This window comes from Pectinophora gossypiella, chromosome 24 (genome assembly GCF_024362695.1).
Source record: "Pectinophora gossypiella chromosome 24, ilPecGoss1.1, whole genome shotgun sequence".
Lineage (NCBI taxonomy): Eukaryota > Metazoa > Arthropoda > Insecta > Lepidoptera > Gelechiidae > Pectinophora > Pectinophora gossypiella.
In genome coordinates this window covers 8,766,204-8,793,214 of record NC_065427.1, presented here as the reverse complement: position 1 = coordinate 8,793,214, position 27,011 = coordinate 8,766,204, and the positions used below count along the sequence as shown (strand labels likewise).

Sequence of the window (27,011 nt, the reverse complement as noted above, 5' to 3'; positions counted from 1 at the left end):
CAACCGGAGGGGGTATGGAGCATACTCCACCACGCTGTTCCACTGCGGGTTGGTACTACTTTTAAAATTATGTAAATTAAAGGAATAAATTATTATTAGATGTCATCTCTACCTGCTAATAATTACTCTATACGTATAATTTGGCTCTACCCACCTGCAGTGGAGCATCTTGGCTCTATGTACCTTGACAGATCATAGCTTAGTTGTAAAATTTATAGGAATAGGCTGTTTCAAAAGGTAATTAATTACTGACATCAATCGCGACCGAAAAAAGACCTCAAAAAAATATAAAAATGACGAGCGAAAAAGAACGCGCCTAATTCTAAATTCAAATGTCATGTTCATATTGGAATATGGACGTAAATATTTGCGATGTTTCGGCCTTGCAAAACGAAATTAAAACGTAGAGACAACGAAGGCATAACGCTATACACAATTTATTACCAAGCCAGACAAACAACAACATTTTGTGTACGGTCCCCTACAATGCCGGCTGTGAAAACACGCACACACACAAATACATACATACACAACGCAGTACAAACCAGGAAACGTCTAGCGAAAAACAAACAAGGGTCTTTTGTGTTGTGTAAACAATGCGGTGCGAGTATGCAACAGGCATGACGCGGAAAAAAATGAAGTTAGAGGTTATAGCACATAGATGGCGCTGTGCGCCTTTCAGTCTTTTCTAGAACGCTTGAGGTGTGAGTAGTTCTGGGTGGTCAGGATAGATGGCGTTAGTAAATATTTAGCTGAATTTATTATGTTATAAATATTTTTTGCAATTTTACACTGAAAATATCAGCGAATAAGCATGATTTGTTATATTATACATAACGTATATAGGTATGTGACCTTACCTGTATTAGGCTGGATTTCCCTTCGCGGGTTGGAAGGTCAGACAGGCAGTCGCTTCTGTAATAAAACCGGACCCGTCAAATCTTCAGGTTAGGTAAGCGGACCCTGTGAAAAAGGGGTAGCGAGATGATTATTTTAATAAGAATAGGTAAGACACTTGAGGAGCTCGGTGGCGCAGCGGTAAACGCGCTCGGACTGCGATTGTTGAAGTTAAGCAACTTTCGCAAAGGCCGATCATAGGATGGGTGACCACAAAAAAAAGTTTTCATCTCGAGCTCCTCAGTGCTTTGGAAGGCACGTTAAGCTGTTGGTCCCGGCTGCATTAGCAGTCGTTAATAACCATCAATCCGCACTGGGCCCGCGTGGTGGTTTAAGGCCCGATCTCCCTATCCATTCATAGGGAAGGCCCGTGCCTCAGCAGTGGGGACGTTAATGGGCTGATGATGATGATGATGATGATGAGGTAAGACACACGAAAAAGTGATAGCAAGGTTACGTTTTATTTGCTCTTTTTGCTCATGTAATGCTCTATCTGTTACCAAACATGGTAAAGTGATTCCCCTAGCTAGTGATTCACTTGCCGATCCTTTACTTGATAAGAATAAAATGTTACATACTTATACAAACATACATACATAAACTCACCTGGGCAAGCAGAGACTTTGGAATTCCACTTGCTTCGATCCTGACACACTTCTATTCCTTCCTCCACATTCAGTAAAATGTTACATTAGTGAAATAATGTTACTTTTCTGTTGAAGTAAGAAAGAATAAAAAAGTTGTCAAATGCCATATATTTTGTGGCAATAGGGTAGTTTTCAACTACTTAGTCAAATCAGTTACTTTTTACTAAACGTCTAAACACGAAATTACTATGGAATTTATTTGAAAAAACAACCTGTGACGTCATAGGAAAACGTGACAAAATTTCGCACTTATTATTACATTTTTATTTATTAAAATTCATAAATAAGTTAAATAGAAAAAAGAAAACGTTTTTTGTCACCTTTAGATCTGTCTTTATTTAGTTATCAGAATTTTATAATTTATCTTAGACCTAGGAAACTACCCAATTCTACAATAAAACGTAAATATTAGTAACATACCCAGTTTTAATCAGTAAATGTTAAGTAGCTCAAATATCACTCTTATTACGGGAACCAAATATTATTACTACAAATTATAATAAGAAATATTAATACAAAAGAATACAACAAATAGTCTTTCAGTTTTCGCTTCTCTCGACAATCAACGTCTTCACTTGTTTTTCTTTCCTCGTAGTCGCAGACGGAACACCCGCCAAAACGTTTTTCTCTTAAAAAGTGACGTAACGTTCCTTTTTTGAAATTGCCAACATAAGTTACTTCAAAAAACTTCATAAAAGCGTTTAATAATTGCGTACCATAATAATAATTTATTTATTTATTAAAGATAACACAGATCCATTTATTTGTTAGTACAAAATACTTAACTTATGTTAGTACCTTATAACTAGAGGGGATTTGACACGCTTTATGAGGTCCAATATCAGAGGGCTGTCACACCTATTAGCGATTGCAGCCAGGATTCCATTGCTACTGACCATAGGTCTCGATTGAGGAATTATGCCATCTCTAACATGATGGACCATCTTTCTTAACGATATGCTAGTAGGTAACCATCATCATTTGGTTTATCTGGCTCGCCCCTGTTATATGGTACGGTTACGAGCATTAATATGTACACACTTTGGTACCATGTCACATTAACTTTTTTGACAAATTGAACTGTAACTCTCACTAAATGTCAAATATGTAAGTGCGACAGAGTCCTAAAGTGGGTACATTGTATTGCTCATGACTGTACTTAAACATAATCTAGCGAGGATTGGGTGTAACGTACATATACCTCTGCTTACCCCTTCCCGATTGCAGGCGTGATGCCGTGTTGTGTTATATCCTTCTTAGGATCTATCCTCATCTAGGAGCGATCTACACGAGTTCATTCCACCATCCTTGTTTAATCTTCGGATTTCCAGACGTACGGCCGGGTTCCATCACTATTTGGTGGATATCCCAACTATTCTATTTAAGCGCTTCGCATCGTCCTTCATTATGCGCACTTCTAAGGAGTGGAATTCTCTGCCGTCTTCTGTATTTCCGAATGCATATAACCCGGGTGCAAAGCCAGAGTGAACAGGCACCTTCTGGGCGAGCACGCTCCATCTCAGGCCCCGTCAATGCCTTCGGGCAAGTCTGGGGCCAAGAGCGAACCTATCAAAGGTACAAAAAAGGGCTTCCACATCGAATGAGTCCGATGCCTTCTAGTTCCCACCTGAATGTTAGAAAACATCGTCCCGCCCGAATCTAAGATTTTTTGCTGGTTCATTCCTGTTAGTAAGAAATAGCTTCAGAGCAATAAAGTCGCTCATTTGTGTTGAAGTTACTTGTTATATAAACAGCCTGTATACGTCCTACTACTGGGCACAGGCCTCCCCTCAATCAACGGGGGTATGGAGCATACTCCACCACGCTGCTCCACTGCGGGTTGGTGAAGGTGTTTTTACGACTAATAGCCGGGACAACAGCTTAAAGTGCCGTCTGAAGCACAGAATCATCTTAATTTTTCAGTCAATCAGATGATTCAAGCCTGAAAACTCCTTACCAAACAAAGACAGTCTCAGAAAGTGGTTTTATCCGTATTATGTATACCAAATTCTTCAAGAAAATGTGAGTAAGCAACCGAATCTATAATTAGCACCAACACATTTGTGTATTTTATAATATAAATTCTTATCTGCAATCGCGCACGTTTTATCGCGCATGTACATTATTTACACAGGGAGAAATAAACATCTATAATATCGTTATCGTATGGTCAGTTATATTTACAAAACAACGAACAAGTTTATTTACATAATCTGATAAAAGCATTCGCGAAAAACCTATTTTTTTGTTGAAAAATGGTTGGTTCAATTTATTATTTACATTAACAGCCTACGGCTCACTGATGAACACAGACCTCTCATCAACGAAAGTGTTTTTTGACGTAACTTATTGTACGATAAACTGCAAAAGTCCAATCAGTTTCTTGCAAAGTAATAAATGAACTAGCAGCACTTAAGTGCTCCTGGTTACATGTCGTTTCTGTAATAGACCAAAAACACACCTACAGAAACATACATTTTATAATTATGACAAGTAATTGTTCATAATTTCACCACTGTTTACAAATAATTTGCTGGGCTCATTCTCCATTCTTGTCTATCAAAGGCCAATTCTTTCCCTTCCTTATAACATACGACGTTCACCCTCTCTTTAATCTCTTCCATGTAAGCTTTTCTTGGTCTTTCTTTTCCTCTCTTTCCTTGTAGCTAATCTTCTATGATGTTCTTAATAAATTCGTCGTGTCTTATTAAGTGTCCAATCATCTTGCCTATTCACTACTCTCAATATTTGCAGCTTCTCCCTTACTCTTACTAGCACTTCCTCATTAGTAACCCTTTCTGTTTCGCTTATTATTTCCATCCTCCTCCAACATCACCTTTTAAAGGTCGAGTCAAAGAATTTTCATTAGTTTCTTTACAACCTGTAACCTAATGGTGGTAATAAAAACATAGTATACGAGTGGTGTTTGGCCGTCACCGGATAGCCCAAAACAGTGTCGAACCTAACACCTTGTGGTTTGATAAACAACTCACCGATATGTTTTGGTCTAGAGGAATATAATCCGAAAACAGAAGCCTTTGTTTAGTTGTTTTCGTTAGACTTGAGGTGACGCTGTGTTTCTGGCAAGATTATCATTGACAGGAATCGTTTAGTGCATCGTCAGGGAGGGAAAAGAAATGTACGCTGGTTATATCATTCTGGATAATGTCACCCTAAGTATTAAAATACAATTAAGTAACAATAAATCTACGATGAACATTGACCAAATTGGAGATGTCCTTAGAAAAGGTTTAGCACGATCTACTCTGAACCGGCGTGCGTGTATGAAACGATTGATGAATGTGGAGGAAGCAAGAGAAGTATGTCAGGATCGAAGCAATTGGAATTCCATTGGCTCTGCTTGTCCCGGTGGGAAATAGGCGTGAGTTTATGTATGTATGTAACAATAAATCTGTTAGTAGACAGTTTATAATAGAGGCTTTGCTCCAAATGCTAGCGACTGAAACCCATAACTTACATCATTAGATATAAGCAATGTTTATGTTGCTGATGATGTAACTAGGTTATTGACGTAAACAATGTATATATTGATAATGATGTACGTTATTGATTAAAAAATATAATTAAGTAAGCAAGTAATTTATTGATTAAAAATGACTTTTTAGATTATACACTTGACAACATGGCTGTTTTAAAGGGTAGTTAGGTCACTTTGAGGAGCTCGGTGGCGCAACGGTAAACGCGCTTGATCGGCGATTGTTGAAGTTAAGCAACTTTCGCAAAGGCCGGTCATAGGATGGGTGACCACAAAAAAAAGTTTTCATTTCGAGCTCCTCCGTGTTTCGGAAGGCACGTTAAGCCGTTGGTTCCGGCTGCATTAGCAGTCGTTAATAACCATCAATCCGCACTGGGCCCGCGTGGTGGTTTAAGGCCCGTTCTTCCTATCCATCCATAGGGAAGGCCCGTGCCCCAGCAGTGGGGACGTTAATGGGCTGATGATGATGATGGAGTCACTTTACTGTGGATGTATAATGTGGATGTGTTACATCAATGCAGAGATAGGAGACGACCCAATAAAGTGAGGATGGATTGCGTAACGAAGGACATCTATGTGAAAGGTGTGAATACTGAAATGACGCTTGACAGAGATGAATGGAAGAAAGAAAACGGGTTCTGTCGACCGATAAGGGCAAAATATAAGTATAAATAGCATCTAGAGGTTGAGGAGGTTGGGGAGAGATTGGGGTGGTTGGTTGAGGTTGGTATTCCACCTCACAACCTACACGATAAGAAGAAGAATAGCATCTAGCCAGACATACACCAGCAACTTGGCAGCCTATTGTCCAATAGACTACATAACGAATACGTACCTATAAACTATGAATTATAATAATTAAACTAAAATGAACAGATCTATGACCGGAATTTAATACATAAACCTATAATCTATCGTCTGCACGGTCCACAATATAACGTTTGTAAGCAACATTCATTGTTGAATTTTGAATTAGTCATAGGTAAAGATTGCGAAGCAATATTTTAAAAATAACTATTAATTGTTTATGTAATAGTACATTGGTGCCTCCTAGGCGAGGAGAGGGCGTGATAACTGAACTAGTTGATATGGTTCTGTAGATATTCTTTTATTTTATAAACTCAGTGTGTCATAAGGCTTTTGTTTCGTCTTCGTCGTATTTTAACTCTTCTACGGTTTCATTCGTCTATCTTTCTAAAACTAGTCTCAAAACCAGAATCAGGTCTTTCATTCGGTCTCTAGATATTTCTCCAAAGATTTTTAGATCTGCCTCTACGTCTACCAAAGATTCATGATGATCCAAATTTCATAGTTGTTGATCATTGCTAGCCGTGGTAGCAACTATGCGCACGGTAACTATCAGCTGTTATAAAATAACAAACTTCTGGCGACCGCTGGGTCTTAGAATGTAGCGTTTCTCGTAGCTGTTGTATCATTTCTGTCTACCCCCGAAATTATAAAATAACCTAAAGTGAAACTTAAGACAAAAAAATCAACTGTATGCAAAATATAATCTGAAAGACAAAATTTAAAACAATCATTATCTCTTCTCCCTGTAGCCCTTACGTACAATGACCCTTCGAAGGCATTAGACCATCTCACTCACAACAGAACCCTTTGTCAAACACATAAACATCGTGCTACTGTACTGGCGAAGTTTATTATTGTTTTTTCTTTCTGTTACAGGTCGTATTCAAAACATTTGAGTTGTGCCGTACAGTCGTATGAGGTACGCGCCAGTGGGTTGCCGCAGGGAGCAACATTAGGTCCAGTGTTATTGACTTTATATGAAAGTTGATGTGTTGGTGACTGTGATAGACTTGTTGTGCCATCTGGATGTGTCTGCAAAGGGATGATGATGGTGATCACTTAGATGAAGCGGTGAGTCAATTTATGCTTCTTATATTATGGATAGTTTTTAAATAGTATTATTTTTGGAATGTTTTCTTCTTCTGAACTACACTTGTACTTATTGTTATCATTTATTTAGGTTAATTTTTAGTAAGAATTTCATTTTCTATTTTTAGATTTCTTTGTTTTTTACGAATTGGTCCGTAATGTCCGTATACATAAATAAAAACTATGACAATATTTACGATATATCCGGGCTGATAAGCATCTGAACTCGGTGTTTTTCTTTTCCAGTCCCGGTATATTAATATGAACTTTTAGTACGATCGTGTTAAGAATCAATATTCACTCGCTCTTTTCGTACCATGACCACTGAGACAGTTTCATTTGATTGACTGATTAATTGACAAAAACAAATAACTAAAGAGTATAAAAATACCTTACCTTTGAAATTATTTAAACATAGTCCAAAAAATTCGAATCATCTGTCTATTTTAAGATGTTAGGTAGAAAAGCCTTTTCATTGGACAATAAAAACAGACAGTTACTGTGAAAAAGAAAATTTGCAAGATGTAGAGATCTCATTACGTGACTTAGCAAGTCTTAGGGAAAACATGTTTTGATTCGCCCCCTGGTAGGGTTACCATCCGACTGGATTTATCCGGACTTTCGTTTTGTCCGGTTTTTTAATGATTGGCTGTGGAACCTCTAATGAGACGAGCAGAGCCATAAGGAAATTACAAGGCGACCAGAGGGGTTAAAAAGGCCACATCGAATGTCATCTAAAAAAGCAATATTGCAATTTGACATTTGCGCATATAAAAGTAAGTGCGCAATGCAAACAACTGTCAAATAGCAATATTTCTTTCTTTGGATGAATTGCTTTGATGTGGCCATTTTAACCACTTTTGAGACGAAGATCTGAGATGGATATGATGAACTGTCTACGTATATTGACGGTAATCAGTCCATTGTCCATATAATGCTATATCATGTTAGAAAGCATACCTCTGCTGGTTTTTACCGGGTGAAAGACACGCTCCCCATTTGTCCGGCCAAGTGAAAGCCATATGCGGTAGATTTACAATAAGTATATTGCTTTTTTAATGTTCATTTTAAGTGAAATAAAGAGTTTTGTAATGTATTGTATTGTAAGTAATGTCAAAAAAGCCGTTTTTGACGACATGCCCGGGCAGGTATCAGCTCGACGTATTCTATGTTTTTTTATTCAGCTCCAGCATAACATACACATAGGTCACAGAGTTCACAGAGGATCACAGAGTTGTATAGTATATACATTTTTTTTTGACGTGACTAATTGTAGATTCGCCGCAGATGGCATTAACTACTTAACGACAAATGGGGAGCGCTGAAGGCTCTCACCCGTTATAACGTTTAAGACAACAGGCCTGAGGGTGTTCAGTTGGGCGCGAACCTCGGCTCAGGGCGTCGTCTGAGAGGAAAAAATATTTGAAAGGATTAATTGACCTTAGAGACCCACTGGTCGATAGAGATAAGCGCTGATTGAGGGAAGTCGTCAACCACGCCGGCGGGGTCGGTATCGGGGTCCTGAAGTGTTTGGTGTCGCGAGCGGATTGGCTGCCTCTATAGCTAGAGTAATCGGGTCATCGGGATCGTATATTACGTCCTTCGGACGCCGATACTTTTCAGTACCTTTTCAGGTCCTTTTTTGACCTCTATCCGTGTTTATATCGATCGATGACAGGTATCGTATGGACCTCCGATCTATATCGCATCGGCTGGTATAAAAAACCCAAAGTAGGAGAGGTTAAAGGGGCTGGAGGGTGAGGCAAGGGAGGGCATTCAAGATTATTAATTTAAAGAGAAACTTTCCTTTCTAAGTAAATCAATTTTGAAATTTCCTGTCTTTTATGAAGCTTGAATTTATATAAAATTTTATGTTCTTTAAATTAAGTGTTTTTATCATGTTAAAATTAAACCATCACATTTAGAAAACTTAATATAACGACTCCACGATCTTCATGAGTTTGAATTCTTCTTCTTATCGTGTAAGTTGTGAGGTGGAATACCAGCTTCATCAACCCTGGTGTCTGGGTTATGACTGAGCCGCCAAAGGCCCCTGACATGGCTCATGAAATCGTTACATGTAACGATTACTCACTAACATCAGTAAATAGTAACCGGGACCAACGGCCAACGTGCCTTCCGAAGCACGGATCATCTTACTTTCGGACAATCAGGTGATCAGCCTGTAATGTCCTAACCGAACTAGGGATCACAAAGTAATTTTTGTGATATGTCCCCACCGAGATTCGTTAGACGAATGATGAAGAGCGTCTTAAAGTAAGGTGATCCGTGCTTCGGAAAGCAACTTAAGCCCCTGTTACTACATGAGTCATGTCAGGGGCCTATGGCGGCTCAATTGTAACCCTGGGGTTGATGGGGTTGGAAATCCACCTCGTAACCCGCACGATAGACGATGACTTGTTGCTCTGCTCACCCTGATAGGCATGCGTAGCTTAATGTAAAAAGAAAAAAAAATACGTCCAGTGTTTTTAATAATATTATTGGATATAAACTTGTAACTTGGGAAAAATAGTTCCGTACTATGATAACAGATGGCGTTACTAGTAACCATTCTTCTTTACTAAAAGGAAATTAAATTGAGAAGGTTCCGTGTGACAGAGACTATATGTAAAATAAGTAAATACACTTCTCATCAAAAAAATCGAAACACTTCCGTTTTCATTGTTTCTGTCCGAATTTAACACAAAAAAGAATTCATACGATGAAAAAAAAATACATAAATGTATAGCTGGCAGTTTGGCCATTACAGTAATAAGCGAAAATTCTAAATTCAAAATTAGAATTTCATTTGTTTATCTTATAAACGAAATGAATCACTGTTTTGAGACAAATGTGTGTTTAGGGTTGGAGTACATTTAGCGTTTAAAAACTAAAAATTGGCGCCTATCCTTAAACTTTTTGTTTTTTATTTCAATACTGTGACTTTGGGACGTCTGAAAAAAGGTTTTTTTTCTAAAACGTATGGATACTTCGCCCACAGAAGCCGCCCAAGTTGTGGCATTGCTGGATTCTGGCCTTAGTCAGCGTGTTGTGGCTGCAAGACTGCATCTAAGCCTGTCATCTGTTCATAGAGTCTATAAACGTTATCGGGAGACTGGTTTGTTCACGCGCCGTTCAGGATCTGGCAGGAATCGGGTCACTTCTGAGCGAGATGATCGATTTATTGTAACAACTTCTTTAAGAAATCGACGCCTTAACGCTTTTCAACTGCAGCAGCGGCTTCGTGTTGTACGAAGGGTGGCTGTAAGTGACTCTACAATTAGAAGAAGGTTGAAGGATCGTGGACTGGTACCGCATAAGCCAGCAAATGGGCCGAAATTAACTGCAGACCATCGAAGAGCGCGCCTTAACTTTGCACGTGAGCACCTAAATTGGTCATACCTACAGTGGAGCAAAGTTCTCTTTTCTGATGAGTGTAAAATTATGCTGTATGGTAACGACGGAAGGAACAAGGTCTACAGAAGAGACGGAGAACGCTATGCACAATGCTGCATTGAAGAAAAGGTCAGCTATGGTGGCGGTTCGTGGACGGTTTGGGGAGGAATCAGCGCCGACGGTAAGACAGAGCTTGCTTTCGTGTCTGGGCCACGTCTGCCTGCACTAAACTGTCATCGGTACGTCGAAGAGTGTCTCGAGCCTCATGTGATGCCCTATGCACATTTTATTGGCAACGGCTTCATATTCATGCACGACAATGCTAGGGCTCACACCGCGGGCGTCGTACGAGATTATCTTAACGAAGTCGATATCTCTATTATGGAATGGCCAGCAAGAAGCCCGGACATGAATCCCATTGAACATCTGTGGGATGAATTAAAGAGACGAATTCGAGCAAGAGATCCTGCCCCAGAAACACTTAGCCAGCTGCAAGATGCAATCCAAGAGGAATGGGACAATATACCACAGCATGTGATCGTGACTCTCATCCGATCGATGAAGAACCGTATGGAAGCAGTAATTAGAGCTCGGGGAGGGAATACAAGTTATTAAATAAACGTTTTTTAGCTTTTTTTTTCATTTACGTGTGTTGTTTTATCCATTTCCTTTATACTCCATACGGAATAAAAATGACTCATTTAACAAAATACGAAACCTATGAAAAATTCATTTAAATTTAGAACATTAACATTAAGATTTGATAAGCTTATATTACTCACTATTAAACGACATTTAACATTTATTCCTAAATGTACACATTTTTCTGATAATCCTGACAAAACGTAAACTTGCAAGGTGTTTCGATTTTTTTGATGAGAAGTGTATATCTTCCTGCCTCCGTAGTCTAGTGCTTAGAGCGTTGGGAACGATTTCCGATGGGGACATTGTCGAAATCACTTTGTGAGACTGTCCTTTGTTTGCTACGGACTTTGCAGGCTTGAATCACCTGATTGTTCAAAAAAGTAAGATGATCCCGTGTTTCGGACGACACGTTAAGCTGTCGGTCCCGGCTATTTGCTGTAAAACAGCTCCACGAATCCGCAGTGGAATAACTTGGTAGATTATGCTCCATACCCACTTCGGTTGATTGAAGCGAGTTCTGTGGCCAGTAGTGGGTTGTATATAGGATGTTTATGTTATGTTAAAAATATATTTCAATACAAAATATCTATTGAACCTCCAAGATTCCCCGATACCGACCCCGCCGCCCCCGATACCGACCCCGCCGGCGTGGTCGACGATTTCCCTCATTCAGCACTTATCGCTATCAATTATCGCGATTAATTCTTTCAAATATTTTTCCTCTCAGACGACGCCCTGAGGCGAGGTTCGCGGCCAACTGGACACCCTCAGGCCTGTTGTCTTAAACGTTGTACCGGGTGAGAGCCTTCAGCGCTCCCCATCCGTCCGGCCAAGTTGTTAATGCCATCTGCGGCAAATTTACAATAAGTCACGTCAAAAAAAAATTGGATTGTATATTCGTGAGTTTAAATGTACCTAATACCAATTTCGTTCGCTACCTACACCGGACTTGCACCAATGCGTTATAACACAGTTGGTTCGTCCATTATAGACGGCGATACGGCTCACCTATCACGTTGGTCTAACAGAAAGCTCAGTAAGGTGTGGGTACTTAGTTCATCTTGCGATGGATGTATGCCAAATTGAGTAGGTATTATAGCCGTGAGCGTTGTGTAAAGTTTCGTTAGTTCGGTCGGCATGTGGAGTCGCGTTACAATATTTGTTTTCAATCGATTTTTCTTGTTTATAATATTCCCTGTAGTTGCGCGCGTTGTTTAGAATTAAAACTTCTCGCTTGCCAAAGTTTATGTTCCGTTTAAGTTGTTTTTTGAAAACATTTACTGAGCAAGATTTTTGTTTATGCTACAACGGTTATGTGTTTTTAATTCAATCTTCGCTTTTAAACTTTATTGTTTGGAAGAGGTTTTCTTTGGGTTGTAACAACACATTGACGCATCTCTTGATCTTTATCAAAAGTCAACTATATTATCTTAAACATGATTGATGTCTATTGGACAGACTGGTGGCAGTTTTCCAAAAACCGTGAGGAGTGGAAAGACAGGCTAGATGTAGAAAAAAAATATACAGGTTAACAGTGACACATACATATATACATACATAAACACACGCCTATTTCCCACCAGGGTAAGCAGAGATTAAACTCCATTTGCTTCGATCCTGACACACTTCTCTTACTTCCTCCACATACATCAATCGTTTCATACACGCACGCCGGTTCAGAGTAGATCGCACTGATCCTTTTCTGAGTACATCTCCAATTTGGTCAATGTACGTCCTTCTAGGTTTTCCTCTGCCAGTCCTAGAGGTATATATTAGCATTTTTGTTAGTGTCATAGTAACGAAAACTTCGAAGGATGATTCTGAGTTGATACCAAGTGGATGCTTCCGTCGCAAAGGAATGAAACTAAAAATAATTAAGAAAACACAAAAAATATCGTAAATTTTGCGACGGAAAAATCAGTTTAATATCAAACTCAGAATCATGGTCTGACTCATCCCACTCAGTATCCGTTATGACTTCACTTACACCCCATACAAGTACGTAAAGGTAGTCATACAAGTACGTATGGGTCTTAGTGACAATCGTAATGAAAACTTAGAGTGAACTTACGCGGAATTTCATATCAGAAATTTAATGAAAATGTTTGTGTTTTTTAGTTATTTTCAGTTCCATACTTCTGCAACGGAAAATTCCACTTGATGTCAACTCAGAATCATGGTCTGAATCATCCCTCAAAGTTTTCGTTACGATGTCACTAACACTCTGTATACCTAAAATATCAGGCAAACCCACGGGAAATAGTAATAATCTAAATAAATATCAATGGAAACACGTGCTTATCAATTTATTTACTTAAGCATATCATGGCTCTGATATCGCACGCAAACAAACAAGTATTATGACTTTATACTACTTGTATAACAGAGAAAAAACAACCACTACATAGTATAATAGAAAGTCGTTTTTTCTGTCCCTATATCCCTATGTACACTTAAATCTTTAAAACGATTTGATGCGGTTTCTTTTAATAGATAGAGTGATTCAAGAGGAAGGTTTATATGTATAATCTTCTTCTATCGTGTGAGTTATGAGGAGGAGTACCAATCTCATCAACCCTGGTGTCAGGGTTACCATTGAGCCGCGATAGGCCCTTGAATACATCAGTCAGTAGTAACCGGGACCAACGGTTTAACGTGCCTTCCGAAGCACGGATCATATTACTTTCGGACAATCAGGTGATTAGCCTGTAATGTCCTTACCAAACTAGAGATCACAAAGTAATTTTTGTGATATGGGAATCGAACCCGGGACCTCCGGATCGTGAGCCTAACGCTCAACCACTGGACCACGGAGGCCGTTAAATCATATCGCAGTCGGTAAATCATATTTTATTAATAAAAAAACAATTAAGCAAACCCGCAGGATCGTACGGGTCCAACGATATTACGTCAAACGTAGGAGATAAGAAAATAGGCATTTATTTGTATTCATCATCCGTTTTTTTTTTATTTATTTGCAAAATATAATATGACGAAGGCTAAGATAACACAAGTACTTAAAGTATATTTATCAAGAACTTTTATTGAATGTCAACTATTATTCATGTATCGTGTCACGTCGCGTCAAAAAAAGTAAACAAAAATGACATCGTGTCCTATCCAGGCCTAGGACTATCCAGCAGGCCTGTATAGTAAGATGAACCGTGCTTCGGAAGGCACGTTAAGCCATTGGTAACTTACTGATGTAAGTGAGTAATCGTTACATGAGCCATGTCGTGGGCCTTTGGCGGATTAATAATAACCCTAACAGGGTTGCTGAGGTTGGTAATCAACCTCGAAGAAGAAGAAGAAGGCCTATCCAACCCGATTCAGGACCCTCTAACGTCTTATTTGCTAGGAACATAGGAATACAAGTCCGATGTTGATGTTTTTTTTCATATCTATAATCCAAACATAAATTCAAACTCATAAAGTCGAAGTAGGAATTCGAACCGACATACTACGATGTAAGCCACGCGTTGTCCAATTTCTACTTTTAAAAAGTTATTAGAAACAGAATATTAATTTATTTATTTTTGTTTCAGAGACCAATGGTGCAGTTACCTTTACTGGTAAGTATTTTATTAATATTTTAACTTTGGCATCACAATATATCTTTGAAAACTTAATATATGTAAAAAAACATATAGGATTATTTGCAAAAAATAGTGATCGGCACATTGTTAATACCCGGAATAAAAATAAACTTGCTTTACAAGTCAGTCGATTAAGTACATAAGATTACTAAATCTTTTAAGGGGCAATGTATACGTTTTTACAATAAGATTCCCATTGACATTCAGAATTTGCCTTTCAACTGCTTTAAGACAGTAGTTAAACAAAAACTTCCCAAAAAAGGTTATTATAAAGTTAGTGATTATTTAGAAGATATGAATGCATGGGATTAACTGTCTGAGAACTGATATTAGGCAGCTAAATTACTCAATTGGATATCAATATTTTATGTTTATTTTTATTTTTTTAAAGAACGTCTAGGGCCCTGTGCCGAGGTTTTTCTTGCAGCTTCTTTTCCCCGGCTATACAGGTTGTGAGAAGCTGCAGTAGTTTTAGGCGGATGAGACGTTCGTTATGTAAAAATTGACGATTCAAAGTGTAACTATGTTACCTACTGAATAAAGATATTTTTGAATTTGAATTTGAATTAATTATACGTACTTACTTACTCATAAACACACATTCTGATGTGATTTTTTGTGAGAGTGTGCGGTAGAGTTTGCCGCTCTAGGATTGGCTTGCACAGCCATGAGAGAAAGTGCATTTCTTCGAGGCAATGACGTCATAAATCGTCTGAAACAGACGTATAAGGCCAATGATGATAATGTGATTTACTTCAAACCGAAACCTCGATTGGCATCGAGGTTTAATACAATGACTTGTATTGGTTGGTTAAACCTAATTAAGTACTAAGTAAATGAAGACAGATCTAAAAGTAACGAAAAACATTTTCTTTTTTCTATGTAACTTTTTTATGAATTATAATAAAAAAAACGTACTAACCTAAGTGCGACATTTTGACACGTTTTTCTATGACATCACACTGTGCTTTTTCATACAAATTCCATTGTAATTTCGTGTTTTGACGTTTAGTATTTTTTTTTTGTTTTGGTTTTCCCCGAAGGGTAAGGCAAAGGGAACTATGCCCATACAGCCATGTCTGACGTATTTTTTTTCTTGATGATTAATGAAATGATGAAAGGTGATGATGATGAAACCTAAGCCCCCACCCTCGGAGTAGACTCCTACTCCGAACCCCAAACGAATTAACTCAAAAGTCCGCATAAACTTTTGAGTTATGAAGCGGCTTCCTGACACGAAGCGAAAATAGGCAGATACACTTTGTTTATTGAATACTCCAATATAATAACACTCGCGAATGTCTTCCGACTAACTTAATGCGATCATTAACCACAAAACACCACTTCGTATTAATTATTTAGATTACTCAATGAAGAAAGCAACTGCCCCGTTCCCGTTTCCCGCCAAAAAGCCCTGACGTTTAGTAAAAAGTAACTGATTCGACTAGTTGGAAACTAACCTATTTCACAATGTTATACTTGGGAGAAAGATTGTATTGTCTATTACGAGTTTTTGCCTCCTAATGTGACTTTTCAAAATGGCGCTTAAGATTTTTTTTATGGTTGGTTTTTCCCGAAGCGCAAGGCAAAGGGAACTATGCCCGTAAAGCCAAAGCCATGTCGTCTAAAATAAATTATAAAATGCTAATCTAGACAAGAAGCAAGTCTTTAATCATCATAAATACATCTCAATTTACTTTTCGGCTTATTTTCGAATTTTATTTATGAATTAAGTAACATTAAGGACGACGTTTGACCGCTTAAATATTGATGACGTAACAGTACAGTATTTCCATACAAATTCCAAAGAAAACCGTCATTTTGACGTTTCGTAAAAAGTATCTCATTTGACTACTTAGATTTTCAAGAGACACTATTTAAACAATGTTATTGTGTAAGTAGGCATTTCAATAATTCGCAAAAATCTTAGTAGGTCAAGGAGATACGCTTCAAGCCCAGTTTTGACACATTTTTTTATGGTAACGATTACTTATCTGTAGACTAACAGACAGACAGATAACCTTCTTTTTACGTGATAGTTATTTTAGTGGGACACGCATTTGCAAATTCACACGTCGACACAGACAGAGTCGCGGGCGGAAAGCTATAGTCTTAACACATTAATTTTATTTTTATTATCCAACTGCGGCGAAACAAAAAGAAGTGTTATTATGTTTGACTGCTATGTTTGTACGATAAGCTGCAAAAGTCCAATCAGTTTCTTGCAAAGTAATCAATCAATCAATAATACTTTATTGCACAACAACATATACAAAGGACATAAACATACGAATAAAATATAAGCACAATAGGCAGCCTTATTGCTAAACAGCAATTTCTGCCAGGCAACCTTAGGGTGAAAGAAGATTATGCATGATGAATTGATTGATAATAAATTAACTGGTTACATATCGTTTTAGTAATAGACCAAAAACACCTACAAAAATATAAATTTTATAATTATGACAACTAATGGTTGATAATTTCACCACTGTTTATAAATAATTCGCTGGGCTCAGTGACTGAACTTTTGCTCTTTGACTGTACATCTGTTCCAACCTAACTATCTACACTACGTATGAGAATTTAACAAAAGAGGTTGTATGCACTAAATTGAATGCGGCGCCCTCTAGCGGACATAAACTGAGGAAAAAAATGTTTTATTATTTTTTTGACTCCTCCATTATACTCATAAGGAGTGATTTCAAGTCACAATAATGCGGCAGATTAAAACTGAGGAAGTTTTTTTTTTATTCTTTCCGGTCTCTGATGTGCGCTACCTAAAAGATGCTATAAGTAAGTACCTACTTGTGTAAGTTAAGGCTTAGAAGCAGGGAATATACCAACAAGTCAAAGGTCAAAGTCAAAAGACTCCTTTATGCTCATAAGCTATTAAACTTCACAAAGGTACTTGAAAAAAATCTGTTTTTCAAACAAGGGTCGATTTTCCGAAGGGTTATTACCCAAATCCCCTGGTAGTTGCGGCTTCCGAATACATCCCGCTTAGGGGCTGTACTGAAAAGTATCGGCGTCCGAAGGACGTAATATACGATCCCGATGACCCGACTACTCTAGCCATCATCATCATCACCAGCCCATTAACGTCCCCACTGCTGGGGCACGGGCCTCCCCTATGGATGGATAGGGAGATCGGGCCTTAAACCACCACGCGGGGCCAGTGCGGATTGGTGGTTATTAACGACTGCTAATACAGCCGGGACCAACGGCTTAACGTGCCTTCCGAAGTACGGAGGAGCTCGAGATGAAAACTTTTTTTTTGTGGTCACCCATCCTATGACCGGCCTTTGCGAAAGTTGCTTAACTTCAACAATCGCAGACCGAGCGCGTTTACCGCTGCGCCACCGAGCTCCTCACTCTAGCCATAGAGGCAGCCAATCAGCTCGCGACACCAAACACTACAGGACCCCGATACCGACCCCGCCAGCGTGATCGGCGATTTCCCTCAATCAGCGCTTATCGCTATCGACCCACAAGGGTCGATTAATTCATCATCGTCATAATGGTCGAGCCAACTGTATGCGAATTTCCATCAACTTTACATAAATACTAGGCTATAAAAAGTGTTTTTCCTATCCAAAGTGGTCATATAAATTGTGCTTGTTCAATCCTTGCTTCAATAGTTGTGACCACCCATTACTTTTTTGTGAGATCGTTAAATGACATTTTATTGGACGAACATGGATGTGTAAAACTAATATTATTCGGACAAGGTTCTTCTTTTTTATGTTGTTTTCTTTTTTCAAAATTATTTTCAGTTCCATACTTTTTTGGTATCACGTTTGGTTCATAAATGATCACGTGCTTAGCGGTGAAGGAAAACATCGTGAGGAAACCCTCATTCCCGAGAAATGCATTCTCGGAGGTGTTTGACTTAACCTGTATTGGGCTAGTTTTCACTTCGTGGGTTGGAGGGTTAGACAGACAGTCGCTTCTGTAAAAAGTCGGACCTGTCAAATCTTCAGATTAGGTAAGCGGACCTTGAGAAAAACGGGAATTATCCCGGTTTATATCATTGTCTCCCTAGCTAATGCTAGGGGTAGGGTTAGGGGTTGCTGGGGGGGGGGTAGGTTTATATCAATGATATAATTATCTACATCATTATCTACATTGCATTATCCCGACTTTTGGTATCAACTCAGAATCATTGTCTGCATCATCCCTCAAAGTTTTCGTTACGATGCCACTAACTGTATGCTTAGGTAGATAGTATATCCTCCTCGAATCTACATAAAATATTTTCCTCACTAATCTCTCAGTTGCTGAGCTAGATTTGAAATACAAAGTGAGAACAAAGGACTGTAATTTTCACCAGCGCAGAGCTACGAAAGCAAACTTCGGAGCATAGTGAAACCAGTGAAAATTGGGTCGTGTAGGTACGGTCACGAGCATAAATATGTACACTTTGGTACCATGTCACATTAACTTTTTTGACAAATTGAACTGTAGGTAAGTCTCACTAAATGTCAAATATGTTAGTGCGACAGAGTCCTAAAGTGGGTACATTATATTGCTCATGACAGTACTAGGTACTAAATAAAGACAGATCTAAAACTAACGAAAAACTTTTATTTTTCTATTTAATTTATTTATGAATTTTAATCAAGAAAAACGTAGTAAAAAGTCCGACATTTTATCGGGTTCGAATCCCGGTGGGGAAATATCACAAAAAATATACTTTGTGATCCCTATTTTGGTTAGGACATTACAGGCTGATCACCTGATTGTCCTAAAGTATTTATTTATTTTATTTTTACAGTTGATTTTAGTAAGATGATCCGTGCTTCGGAAGGCACGTAAAGCCGTTTGTCCCGAGTACTACTTACTGATGTAAGAAAGTAGTCGTTACATGCGCCATGTCAGGGGCCTTTGGAGGCGCAATAGTAACCCACACGAGAGAAGAAGATGTTTGCGTTTAAAAAAATATAAATATTGCAAAGCCACCAATTCAACTAAGTCATACTATAAGTGCAGGCTTAAATACCGATGTATAGAAGTAGTTATGGGTATGTATAGTTAGGAATACGGGCGCTACTCCGGGTGCAACTACTGCGGATCTGGGAAACCATTTTATGACGAACCTTCCTGGCAAAATCCATTTTTACAAGCCTATTATATAAAGGCTATTAGCCACGATTTCTGCAGACAACTAATTTTAAGATACACCTGTCATTTTCTTATCCGCCGAAAAGGAAGCGGACGGATGGTTGCGAACTGTCAATTTTGAAATGAACGAGTGAATGAATGAATAACCCGGGCAAATCAAATAGACATCTCGCTGATATGCGACCTGTTTGACGGGGGTCGTAAACGTAATTTGACCAATGTAATTTTTGAGAAAATTGTTTACATTTCTGCCCTAAATTGACGTTTGTTTATCACCAATTTAAGAGCCACGCTCTTGTCGGTATAGCATTCTCCATGCTACTTTTCAGGGAAAAATAGGACAGTGGTTTCCCTCTTGCCTTCCGCCCCGCAGTACTCTGTCTGACGCGAGTGGGATGGCGCCCAGAGAAGTCTATTTCAAAGCCATACATTGGACTCCTGTCCTCCGCCTCTGAATAGTCCTGACAGTTACTGCTGCCCTTTGTCAGGTTCCAGGTTACAGCCCCTGTACCGATGGCTCGTTGAAGTGTGGGTACTTAGTTCATCTCGCGATGGATGTACTTCTGACTACCCCAGTTAGGAATAAAAGCGTAAGAGTTATGTAACTTTCCGATCTGCCCATACATACATTTATAATATATATATATATAAAATAGGCGTGCCTATTTGCTGCCGGGGTAAGCAGCGAGAGAATGGAATTACTGTGCAAAATTAGCGTGTTTATGTATGTAGGTTGTTCATCTGCCCAACCCGCTAGGGATTACGGATCATTATAAAGGTGAGGGTTCTATGTAGAGTAGTCAGGCGAGCTTAGTGCTAGCTTTATTGTTGAGAGTTACTGCGCATCGTACCGCCATTAACGACTCTAGTTGAAGAGCTGATACTTCTTAGACTCCTGCTATATTGGATATGAGGTCCATCTGACATCATCAGCCTGACCAGAAGACTGGTGTTCTCCTATCGTGTGGGTTGTGAGGTGAATTACCAATCTCATCAACTCTGGTGTCAGGGTTATCTAACGACTACGTACTTACATCAGTAACTAGTAACCGGGACCTACGGTGTAACGTGTCTTCCGAAGCACGGAACATCTTGGTTTCGGTCAATCAGGTGGCCAGCTTGTAATGTCCTAATCAAACTAGGAATCACAAAGTGATTTTTGTGATATGTCTCCAGCGGGATCGTAGGACCAAAGCTCAACCACTAGACCGCAGAGGCCGATCAGTTATGACTCATGTCAGGCAAAAGATCCAGGAAGCCCCTGGGCCTTTGCTGGCTCAGTGGTAACCCTGACAGCATGGTTGATGAGGTCGACCAATAGTCTCACAACCCACATACGAGGACCATATTCTTTTTTTGTCGTGACTTATTGTAGGTTTGCCGCAGATGGCTAACTACTTGGCCGGACAAATGGAGAGCGCTGAAGGCTCTCATCCGGTACAACGTTTAAGACAACAGACCTGAGGGTGCCCAGTTGGGCGCGAACCTCGGCTCAGGGCGTCGTCTGAGAGCAGAGGACCATAGGCAACCAGCGAAATTACTTAGAAATAAAAGAATCACTCTCCGCGTAAGCGCGAATTCAAAGTCTATGAAATCAATTTAGTTATATGGTTTTCCCAATTTTATGATAAAGTAGTTACTTACTCGTATTATCATTGAAACAAATAGTTACATAGCTACTGAATTAATTAAAATAATGCCCTTCTTAGTTGATATAACAATCATCTAGATAGATAACCAGATACCTATTATATTATAAATTATCTTATTTGTGTTTTCCAGTATTTTGTTTATACTATAGATACAATTATTAAGTAGGCATAATTTGAGGAGCTCGGTGGCGCAGCGGTAAACGCGCTCGGTCTGCGATTGTTGAAGTTAAGCAACTTTCGCAAAGGCCGGTCATAGGATGGGTGACCACAAAAAAAAAGTTTTCATCTCGAGCTCCTCCGTGCTTCGGAAGGCACGTTAAGCCGTTGGTCCCGGCTGCATTAGCAGTCGTTAATAACCATCAATCCGCACTGGGCCCGCGTGATGGTTTAAGGCCCGATCTCCCTATCCATCCATAGGGAAGGCCCGTGCCCCAGCAGTGGGGACGTTAATGGGCTGGTGATGATGAGGCATAATTTAAAGATGACATAAGTATACGAACATGCGACTTCAAGTGAGAGGCAAGCGTTCTACCAACTGGGTTACCACGGCTCACAAAATAAAATGAATAATTACTTAATTAATAAGTACTTCCCATACAACATACGCGATTTTTCTAGTGTCCGTGTTTTTTTTTTTTTTTTTTTTTGACGTGACCCTGTGTCCGTGAACTGTCCGGTGTGTGCCCAAGTACTGATTACTGATTTCATTGTTGCTAGCCATAAGTATGTAATGTTATCAATCAATAATTTTGCATGTAAGTAATCTGGTTTTTTTATTGATGGCGTCCATCATCGCCACATTTACATACACAGCCTATATACGTCCCACTGCTGGGCACAGGCCTCCCCTCAATCAACCGGAGGGGGTATGGAGCATACTCCACCACGCTGCTCCACTGCGGGTTGGTGGAGGTGTTTTTTACGGCTAACAGCCGGGACCAACGGCTTAACGTGCCCTCCGAAGCACGGAATCATCTTACTTTTTCGGACAATCAGGTGATTCAAGCCTGAAAAGTCCTTACCAAACAAAGGACAGTCTCACAAAGTGATTTCGACAATGTCCCCATCGGGAATCGAACCCGAACCTCCAGATCGTGAGCCTAATGCTCTAACCACTAGACCACGGAGGCTGTTGATCGCCACATTTATTTATTTTTATTTTTTTCACAGTTTTACATTCAGCCATTACAGTACCCAAGTAGCAACCGATTGTCTTAAAAGAGAATTGTAGATATCTTGAAGGCAAGTAGACTAAATCAAACCCTTGTCTTGGATAAGTCTTATATGTCTCCAAGATATCCCTCAAGATATCTTGAAGATACAGTTTAGTAAAAGTGGGCACATACTTTAACTCTTATACAAGACAGACTTAAGACAACGCTAAGTCAGACTTAAACCCTACTTTAGACAATGTTCTTGCGTATTCTAAACTTAGAATTCTTGTAGTATCACTTAATACCAAGAATGTATACTTGAAGATATCTACAATACTTAGTTAAGACTATAGGATTGAATTGCACTGAGTCAATTGTAACTTAACGAAGTAAAACTTCAGATCATACTAAAACGATTTTTACTTCACGCGTCTTTATTTTAGAATATAATGGCGAACATTTACATTAACACAAGAAATGAAGTCTGTAAGAAAATGGCGTCTAAAATATTTGTTAAGTTGTTTTAACAAAAGGTTATTCTGCCGTTTCACATACAGGAAATTATAAACGCATGATTGTTTCTCGTGTAAAATCGATAGAAAGTGTTAAAAAACAGAAGGGCCTTTAATATACCAGAAAAATAATAATAAAATTTGGATTGATTATTCAGCAAATAAAAAAATGGTGACATATAGTATAGAGAAATTCATTTTCTATTAATATGTGACAGCTGAACGCAGTAATTGTTACTACAACAGAAATATATATTAATTTACTTCAGTTTTTGACAATAATATTGTCAAAAAAATATTACATGTTTTCTTCCTGTAAGTGCAAAATGGCGTTAAGTAATATTTTTCTAAATGAAGTAAGACTTTAGAAACAATTGATTTCGTAAGAATCAGTTTAGAAAAGTAAAGTCAAGTTGCACTTCATCAAGTACTAGTTAAGAAAAATTTTACTTCAATTGTCTAGGAGTATACCAACTTAAGACAAAAAGTATTTAGTGAATTCCTACTTAAAACTCTTATATCTAAAGTGATCCTCTATTTTGATTTAGTAAAGTAATGTCGTAAAATCATGTTTGTTTATTCTGTGCCAGAATCATTTATGTAACAAGTAACAATTAAAATCGAACAAGCTTTTAAAACCTATGGAAAGTATGTTTGTTTGAGAGGTAAGTTTTTCGACTCGTGGAAGATAAAAAAATGTTGTTATGCTGAGTTCTTACTTGGATAGGAATGTGATTTACTTAATTATTTCATATTTATCACAATTGGAACTAACAAACATAAATTCAATTTGCTAATGAGTCTCCGCGCATACATTCTCATAGGTACCTACATGGTTCGCTGATGCAAAGTAGGTACGATCACCGCGCTTCTAATTGCCAACGGAAACAATGTGATTATTGTAAAAATTAACGAGTATCCGTTGAATATTGTATATACGAAGAACCCTTGCAATTTGATTAACGTCGTGTGTGTGCGCGGTAGTTTCTAATCCCACCAAAAACATTATTGTTAAAAAAGGCGGCCAAATTCCCGATGACTTTATCAAGCTAAAAAAATAAAGGAATCGAATCTAATGCCCACTTTAAATTTTTTACACGCGGTAGCGTGTCAAGCCAAGTTCAAGAAATAGAACTGGCGAGCCGCACTGTGTGTAATATTACACGAACCATTTGGAGCCACTCATAAATCAAAAACTATTTCACATAAACGTATCAAATTTGGCTCATATATTGAGACTTGTGAGATACATATAAGTGTTCTAAATTTCATAAGCTTATCTCAAACGGTTATTTAGATATTAATGTACAAAAATCCTCATTTTTATCATTGACTGACTGACCTATAGATCAAAACTCTAACCCAGTTCCAGATGACCTAGAGAGTTAAAATTTGGTATGCAGATAGGTAATTAGATGAATATAAAGTAAAAAATAAAAAAACTGGCAACTTTTAAATAATTAGATTCTATTATGAACGCTTAACATAAATACCTAATTAGTGCCTGTACCTAACTATAGATATAAGAATCAGTAAGTAATCAAAACTCATGACAGCCGGTATTTTTGTGGTAGGTATGTAGATTAACTTAACATAACATACAATCACGCCTATATGCCCTATCGGGGTAGGCAGACCACTAAGTGATCATAAAACCACTTGATGCCACATTCGACAAGTACTTTAAGGGTAGGTAAGCAAGTTGGAACATGTGTTTAGCGGTGATAGGTTGTCAGCTTTTTGCCCACGATACAACAACTCTTATCCATTTTACTGGCATATTTTTTTTTTTAACTTAACGTGAATCTTAAACGAGTTTAATAGGTATTCAAATGTTTTATATCTATAAAGTCGACTTTTAGTTTTGAATTTGTCCTTTTAAAACGACCCACGCGTTACAAGGATATGTACTTACCTACAATAAGACTGACCTTAGGCTACAATTTATTATCTTATGTTATAAGAAGATATGATATTGAACTTGGCTCTCATTTCACATTTAAGTTTTTGATTGGATTTATTTATTATTAGACTAATAGGTACCTAATTTTATATTTGAACTTAGCAGGTTTTAATATAAAACTCGATTTTTCATGGTGTAGTGTTGCCGTGCGCTTAGACCAGGTTAGACTAGCTTAGTCATTTTTGAGAAGATTTGTGCGAGACGTAGGTACCTGGGCCGCCACACGCTGGATCGGATTTGAAAAACAGGAACTTACGATTTTTTTGCCAAAATGAAATGGTTAAATGGTAAAAAAAATGATGGCAATGAAGAAGATATCGCATCGCTAACAAAAACAGTGGGATGTGCATTATCACAGGTTAATTTTCTGTATTTAATATTCTGCCTTCGAAAACCACCAGATCCTTTTATTATTTGGACTTCATCCATCTTTCTGCTTGCTTCTATTTCGATTTTATCGTCCATTGAATAGACTTTTCTTATGTTTTACTTATTGTAGTCAAAAACGAATAAAACAGTCTTGTATAAGAGCAACAAATAATCTTAATTAATCTATTCTCAAAGCGTAGTATTAAAATTGCCTTAAGTATATCTAGGCAATTCATTTTTTACTTTACAAGACTAAACTGATACTTCAGTAAATCAATTTAGTATTAAGTGAGCCTTCAAATAATCTGAGTAAAGTAAAAATATACTTATAGACTTAACAGTAGGCTGAGATAAGACTAAATAGTTTTGAGAATACTTAACTTGGTTTTGTGTATTCTAAATTATCTAAAGTAGGATTTGTTGAAAACTATATAGTATTAAAGAAGGAAAAGAATTTATGAAGTCCTAATAAGTCCTTTTTGATTTGGATAAATCTCACTTTAGCTAAAGTTTAGACATATATGACTTAATCACAATTCTTGTTTGCTACTTGGGTAAAAACCAATTCGACTGAAACAAACACATATAAGACATAACAATTATTATTATTTAACTAGAACAATAGCGGAATGCCACATCTGTGTGACTGTTACGACCACCATTTTGTATTTTATTATTATTTTTCTGTTTTTTTTTTTACGTTTCTGATATATATTTTTTTAAGAAATATTTATTCAGAAACAATAATAATAAAAAACAGATTGTAAATCGGTGGATTTTTATTATTTTCACAGGCTTCGTCAGTACCAACATTAATATACTTAAAAAAAAAAAATAAAAAAAAAATAAGGGAAAGCATATTCAATTCATACTAATAAAATCCGCACAAGCTTCGTTTTTTTTTAAGTAAAATTTTTAATTATTTTTTTTCTACTGTTTTTGTATTGTTACTGTGGCGTCCTGTAATAAATAAAAATAAATATTTTAAATATTTTATTTCTTTCTTATCTGTGTGTCGATAGAAAAACAAATCCACGTTTAAAAGCGACAGATCTTCGTTCGCAAGCTCTCAGACTGTAGTAGGCGTCACTATAAAGCGGCGCTGGGCGTCGCTCTTCAGCACCAACCACGCCCACCTTCCGACGTCACAAGCCCATTAATTAAAAAAATCCTCACACCATCTTAATTCTACTTTTTTTTTCATTATTTTTTCTATCGGAATTCCGTCGCTGAAGAGGTTTTTTTTTCGGAACGCAATTAATTTCCGATTGTTTTTTTTTACGAGATAGTTTTTGATGGAAAATGGTGGTTCTTGCGATGGACCTTTGAAGTGAAACGTACATTTTCGTAGTAGATTTGTTTTTGACTTATTTATGGATTTATGAAAAAAAAAGCTTCCATTGTTATTTGTATTGTAGCTTAATTGTTCTCTATATCAAATAAGTAATTATTACCTTCCTTCTTCTTAGCTAAAATTGACTATTAAAAAAAAATAAGAAGAAAATAAACCGAAACTAAAAATTCTAAATTTGAAAAAAAAATATCAACGCCCGCCATTTTCTGAAATTAAAAAAAAAACGCATATCTTCTTCAATAAATCCAGACATAGAGCAGACTAGTACAGTCAGCGCCCTAAATTCTAATTCCTTTGCAGGCGACAT

General features: G+C 37.8%; 1 protein-coding gene and 1 long non-coding RNA gene across 3 annotated transcripts in view; one reads left to right on the top strand and one right to left on the bottom strand.

Annotated features, from left to right (window-relative positions):
• Positions 1-27,011, top strand: part of LOC126377852 (forkhead box protein P3) — a 94,425-nt gene that overhangs the window by 27,644 nt on the left and 39,770 nt on the right. For both annotated transcript variants that reach the window (XM_050025842.1, XM_050025841.1), the window contains exons 2-3: positions 6,727-6,921; positions 14,526-14,552. In XM_050025842.1, the coding sequence (XP_049881799.1) occupies positions 6,877-6,921; positions 14,526-14,552 (72 nt within the window). In that variant the 5' untranslated portion in view covers positions 6,727-6,876. The remainder of the gene's footprint in view (positions 1-6,726; positions 6,922-14,525; positions 14,553-27,011) is intronic.
• On the bottom strand, positions 861-15,582 carry LOC126377945 (uncharacterized). The gene is made up of 3 exons (XR_007568016.1): positions 15,499-15,582; positions 15,165-15,288; positions 861-915 (listed from the first exon to the last, which is right to left on the bottom strand). It is a non-coding gene; the product is annotated as an uncharacterized LOC126377945 (long non-coding RNA).